The 6,073-nt window shown below is 68.5% G+C and overlaps 1 protein-coding gene across 1 annotated transcript in view; it reads right to left on the bottom strand.

Annotated features, from left to right (window-relative positions):
• Positions 1-6,073, bottom strand: part of MEGF6 (multiple EGF like domains 6) — a 36,485-nt gene that overhangs the window by 13,049 nt on the left and 17,363 nt on the right. Inside the window, exons 6-14 of the mRNA XM_023536989.1 lie at positions 5,911-6,072; positions 5,196-5,315; positions 4,701-4,823; positions 4,029-4,178; positions 3,532-3,663; positions 2,759-2,887; positions 1,569-1,697; positions 714-848; positions 202-634 (exon numbers count right to left, since the gene is read on the bottom strand). Of these exons, the coding sequence (XP_023392757.1) occupies positions 202-634; positions 714-848; positions 1,569-1,697; positions 2,759-2,887; positions 3,532-3,663; positions 4,029-4,178; positions 4,701-4,823; positions 5,196-5,315; positions 5,911-6,072 (1,513 nt within the window). The remainder of the gene's footprint in view (positions 1-201; positions 635-713; positions 849-1,568; positions 1,698-2,758; positions 2,888-3,531; positions 3,664-4,028; positions 4,179-4,700; positions 4,824-5,195; positions 5,316-5,910; position 6,073) is intronic.

Genomic DNA, 6,073 nt, shown 5'->3' with positions numbered 1-6,073 from the left:
CGGGGACGAGCCCGCCGCCGTGCAGTGTGGCTCCCCGAGCCCCTGTGGAGCTGCTAACAGTGGCCCGGGACCGCAGGTCTGGGGGTCCCGGCTCGGTTCCCAGCCTGTGCCCCTCCCGTACTAATGGGACCACCCCCAGGAGCAGCTGCCTCTGGCTGGCTCCGGCCACCCGGAGGGAGCCCCTGCACCCCGCCTCAGCACGAAGCACGCCCAGCACGCGGTGGGGTGAATGGGCGAGGTGGTGAATGACGTCTCTGGAGAGGCACTGACCCTTCTCTGGCCGGCCCCGGCCAGTCACGCCAGCTCCTGCCCAAGCAGCTCCCACAGGCACATGGAGACGGAGACCAGATGGCACCACAGCGGGTCGAGGCGCCACCCAGGCCTGGCCGCAGGGCGGGCTCCGCCTCCAGCTCACTGCACTTCTGGGGCCCAGCGCCCAGCTCGGGCTGGACGGCCCGCACCCCGCCCGCGCCCCGGGCACCAGGGATCAGCTGCTCACCTTGGTCACAGTGTCTTCCCCGGTAGCCGGCAGGACACTGCTTCCCACACTCGCCACTGACGGGGTCACAGGCCGAGCCCGGAGGACAGGCGCACGCCTGCCGGCACCCCGGCCCGAAGAAGCCGGGCTCGCAGGCTGCAGGGGGCGAGGAGAACGGGGTCTGCAGGGTGAGCCGGCCCAGGGACACCCCTGCCCCCAAGCCCCCGGCACTTACTGTCCTGGCATCGCTCCCCCCGGAAGCCCGCCTTGCAGGAACAGCTGCCATCCCTCCTGTCACACGCCTGCGTGTTCCGCTGCTCGCACCGGCACTCCTCCGAGCAGCCAGGCCCGAAGGCCCACGGCGGGCAGGCTGCACCCACGGAGCCGTGAGGGCCTGCCGCCTGCACGCGCCCCCCGCCCCGCCCCGCCCCGCCCCGGGCCCGGGCCTCAGTTTACTGGGCTGTCCCCAGGACCCGGCACAGAGCTGGCACTACCCGCCCCAGCCACCGGTGTCCCAGAGGACCGGGCCACTGTGCCCATTTTATAGGCGAGATACAAGGTCTCGGTGAAGGGCAGGGGCTGGCCCTGGGTCACCCCACATCCCAACTAGGAAATTCTTGGGGTCCCGGGATTTTCTCTCTGAATGGCCCTTCTCTAAAGCACTGTAAGGAGCTGCTGGGACAAGGCCACTAATTGTCATCCACCTTTTCTCCACTGCCCCTCCACGCCCCAGGTGTCTCAGGACCGGTTGGGGAAGGGGTGACCCCACTGGGGGTTCAGGAGTCGCCCTCGCCACCAGGAAACATTGAGGCCAAGACAAGCCCGGCACCCTGAAAGCTTCGAAGGAGGCCTGTCCACCCATAGGGCTAGGGACCACCGCCCAGACACCCTGGTGGTCGGCATCCAAAGGACATGGCTTTGAGTCCATAGACCCGGGGAGGACCTCATGTTCCAGCCGGGGGACCTCACTGAGCCCCCCAATCCTCATCTGCAAATGGAAACAGTCACACCCAAGCCAGACTGTGGCGGTAAGGCACAGCGTGACAGCTTGGCACCTGGCCGCGGGCCACCTGCAGGCAGTGGGACTCACCCAGGTGGCAGAAGCGGCCGTAGAGCCCCGGGTCGCAGAGGCAGGCCCCGTAGACGCGGTGGCAGCGGCCCCGGTTGGCACAGTGGCACTTCTTGCGGCAATGCTTGCCGTAGAAACCCTTGGGGCAGCCTGAGGGACGTCGGGGCCTCGTGAGTGCCCACCCCGACACGGCCCCCTGGCCCGAGGAGACGCTCCGAGGGCCCCAGCACCAGCGCAGGAGCCGAGAGTGGCTGTCGGGGCATGGCCTGAGGTCTTTGGGGCCACAGCAGCCTGAGGACACTGCATCCCAGACGGGGAGGGACCCAGGGGGTGGGTGAGGGTATCACGAAGTCAAGGTAGTCACGAGATGGGCCCCACGATGGCCACCTGCCCTGGCTGGCCTGTCTCCCAATGGCCAGTGGCCCGGGAGGGAGGCCAAGCACAGAGCACATGGGGGACACACACGAAAGACCTCAGCCCCACGCCCTGTGTCCAACCTATGTCTTCAGCGAACTGACTTCTGTCCGTCAGTGGTCACCTGGCCTGACCTCCAGACCTCGAAGAGGGAAGATCACATGGCCTCAGCTGGCGAAGGTCCAGGGTCCCAACTGAGCAATGGCTCTGACTTTCCTGCCCAGAGCGCTCCCCCTCGAAACCCCGCCCCACCCACCGCGCTCACAGGCCACCCAAGCACTGCGGACGGCCCGCTGACGACTGCCGTCGCTGGCTAAGGTGGGGAGTTCTCGATACACTAGCTATTTCTCCAGCAAGACAGACAGACTTTAAAGGTCTGAAGACCGAAAGATGAAGCATCAGTCACCTGAGAAAGTTACCTACACGGATTCTCGAATTCCTCCGGAAACGCTGACACTTCAGAATCAGAAAGGACATTAGTGTCGTCCCGTGCAGTCACGGGGCCGGGAGTGATCCCTTCTGCAAATCCCACCCACCCATTATACAGTGCTCCTGGAATGCTTCCAAGAACGGGGAGCTCACTACCTGACAGGAAAACCCATTCCAAAAGTGCTGCTTTCCTGTCAGGTCTTCACCTTCTGCTACCAATTAGGCCCCAGGAAAAGCAGCGAACTTGAAACTCAGTGCCTCCTCCGAGTCCCTGCCTCCCCGCCCTCGGGGAAGGAAGACAGACAGAGGGGGTGCTGCTGAGAGGCGGTGCCCCCGTCCGCTCCAGAGGCACTCCCAGAGGCACCCACCGTCCTCGCAGTGGGCCCCGCCGACACCTGGAGGGCAGCGGCAGGTCCCCGTCACGGGGTCGCAAGTGCCACCATTCTGACAGCTGCAGGAGGAGCTGCAGTTCTTCCCGAAGGTGTGCGGAGGACACGCTGCAGGGGGTGACAGGGAAGCACAGGGTCACTGGCCACAAAAGGACTCTGGGCCCAGAAGCCCCTCCATGGACACTGAGATAGCTTCCCGGCCAGAAGCAGCTGCCCAGAGCAGCCAACAGGACACTCAGGCTGCCGCCCCTCGTCACCGCCCACAGGCGGGGCGGGAAAGGGATCGCCACGCCCTCTCCCCCTGAACCCCGCCCTCCCCACCTGCCCCTTCGACAGGCAGACCGGCGGTCAGAGTCACCGCGGCCGAGACCACACCGCCAGGGCCAGCCCTGCTCTGGGGCCATGGGCCCGGGCGGCCGTTTTCAAACGCCCTCCAGGCACCGACGTGCCGTGCGGCCTGGGGACACCACGCTCCCACCTGGGGCGCGGCACGACTGGCCCACCCACTAGCCTCTCCTCCTCGGACACCCCTCGTTGTCTCAGCTGGACCCCCGTCTGACGTCTGTGACAGGCAGACGCCGGGCCCTGCTCCTTCCCCGGGCCTCCCAGCACCTGCGACAGTGCCTGGCAGAGCGGGTGGTCAGTAGATACTAAAGCAATGAGTGAACGGATGGCCCCGCGAGGACCCCCGCCCGGGGCTAGCGAGGAGGAGGAAGTGGGGGCGTCCAGCGGCCCCGGGGCAGCGGCCTCACTCTCGTTGCAGACGAGGCCGGTCCAGCCCTCGGGGCAGTGGCAGCCGTCCAGGCCCGGGAGGCAGGCCCCTCCGTTGCTGCAGTCATCACAGGTCAAGCTGCAGTCTGGGCCGAAGGAGTCATCCAGGCAGACTGGGGGCGGACGGAGAGGGGCCTCAGGTCCCGCCCGGCTCGGGTGCTCGGGGGCCCGCTCTGGCCACGGGCCCGAGGCAGGCACGAAGGCGCCCTCTGCCCGCGCAAGGCCCCATGGGCAAGGTGGGAGGAGGGAGCCGGACGCTCCCTGGGGGGGAGGATGGCTGCAGCAGGGGCTCCCCCCCAGGGTCGGGAGCTGGGGCCCAGGGCAGCCCAGGCCGAGGCCTGGACGCCCTGTGCAAACCGAGCTGGTGGCTGAACCTCTTGGCCTGTGCCAACAAGGCCACTGCAGGGCCCTTCCTCACGCCCCAGACCGAAGGGTTGCCCGAGGGGGCCGAAGCCCGGCCGGCCCGACCGCCTCTCACCGAACTTCTCGGCCAGCGTGTGCTCGCCACGGGCCTCCACCGCCTCCTCGGCCCCGGCGGAGTCGTCCTGGAAGGTGGGGGGCAGCTCGTCCCGCAGCACTGTGACGTGGGGGAGCGGGCCGTCCAGGTCCAGCTCGGCCGTGTCCAGGGCTGGGCGGCACACAAAGGCCCCTTAGCCCCTGCCACTCACCCGTCCTTAGATGCCTCCTCTGCCCCTTGGTGCCCAGGGCCAGCTCAGGGCCCCCCACCTCCGGAGCCGCCACCTGCAGCCCCTCCTCGCCCGGTCTGTGGGGAGGGAGGCTGGTCCCAGCTGCTCTCCTGAGCCTACTTCTCAGGGCAGGCAAGACCCCGAGCCCCAAGGATCCCCAGGCTCCCACCCTGGCCCTAGGGACCCCGAGCATGGGGGCGGGGACGGGAGCAGCCCCTGCCCCCCTGGACGCTGTCCTCAGCCCCAGGGGTATGTCCCTTCTCTCACTGGGCAGACCAGCAGCTGGACCACTCTACCCGCCCTGGGGATGCCTGTCTGACCAGCCCCTGACTCCACCCTGCGGCCCCGGCCAGTCCCGCAGCGGGAGGCTGGGCTGAGGTGACGTCCGCCCTGCCCGGAAAGTGGGTACTGAGAAGTCAGGGGCATGGCGCTCCGGGCAGCGGTCCCCGGGGTGACAGACTCACGGATGCAGCCCCTGCGGTCCTCGTCCAGCTGGAAGCCGGCCTCACACGAGCAGCGAAAGGAGCCGGCCAGGTTGGCACAGTGGTGCTCACAGCCACCGCGGCCGGACGCGCACTCGTCCACGTCTGCGGGCAAACCAGGGCTGCTGGGGCCCATCCTCCGGGGTGGGGGACGCGGGAGGCCCCTAGTGCCCAGCTATGCCCAGAGGCCCAGAGGCCCAGGGGCCATGCTAATGGGTGACGCCCCTGCTGCAGCCATCCTCCCCCCCAGGGTCGGAGTGACAGCGGACACCCTGCCCGCGGGAGGCCAGGCCGGGAGCAGCCAGGGGTGCAGACCCCACTCTGTGAGAGAGGTCAGGGACCACAGGCCGGGCAGTGAGCAGGCCGGGCCGGACAGCCGTGCGGACAGCCGACGCTCAGAAGCAGGGCACAGGCAGGGCGAGCTGCCCCCTGGCCCCTGCCTGGGCGGCCCCTGCCCTGCCCGGCTGGCCGGCTCACCTTCACACCCGCAGCCGTCGGCGCTGAGTCGGTAGCCGGCGTAGCAGCTGCACTCGTACCCGCCAGGGCTGTCGCTGCAAGCCTGCTGGCAGCACGGCGCATCGGCACAGTCGTCGGTGTCTGAGGGCACGCACAGGAGCCGGGCTGGCACTGGTGCCGCCTGCGCGCACGCCCCTGCCACGCCCACCAGTGCACGCACGCCCCCACGCAGATGCACCATCGTGTGCACAGCCACACACAATCCACAGGCACCACGTGCATGCCTGGTCCTGTCCACACACGTCACGGCCTCAGGGCCCCCCTGCCTGCTGTGGGCTCCGAACCGGGGGCAGGGGGTTGGCGAGGGCCAAGGAGGGGTGGGGCCAGGGGCGGGGGGCAGGGACGCCATCTTGGGGGCCGGGTCTCCCCATGGGGTGGGTGCCCTCGCACACCACAGAGTTTTGAGTTTCTCCAGCACAGGGAATTTAACCAAGTGACCAAGCTGAGCTGGAGGGGGTCTGATGGGGCCAGCAGAGTGGGGGCTCAGTGGGGTCACGTGTTGCCTCTCGCCGGGGCCCCCTCTGGCTGCCCTCCCCCGCCCCCTGGCCTGGGGCAGAGAGAATGTCGGGTGTGCGAGCAGGGAGCTCTGCATCGTGGCATCAGGCCAGTCCCCAGACAGGGCGGCCCTGAGTCCCTGGTCCGGGGCAGTGGGCACCAGGAGGGAGCCGGCTCGCACCAACGCACGTCTTCTGGTCCTCATCCAGCTCGTAGCCACGGGGGCAGCTGCACAGGGGCCCCGTACTGCTGTGGCTGCAGCCGTGGGAGCAGCCGCCGTTGTTGGCCTCACAGCTGTTCACAATCTCCATCTCGATCCCTGAGACCAGACCCACCACCAGGGA

This window comes from Pteropus vampyrus, unplaced genomic scaffold, assembly GCF_000151845.1.
Source record: "Pteropus vampyrus isolate Shadow unplaced genomic scaffold, Pvam_2.0 Scaffold176, whole genome shotgun sequence".
NCBI lineage: Eukaryota > Metazoa > Chordata > Mammalia > Chiroptera > Pteropodidae > Pteropus > Pteropus vampyrus.
This window is presented reverse-complemented; position numbering and strand designations above follow the sequence as displayed.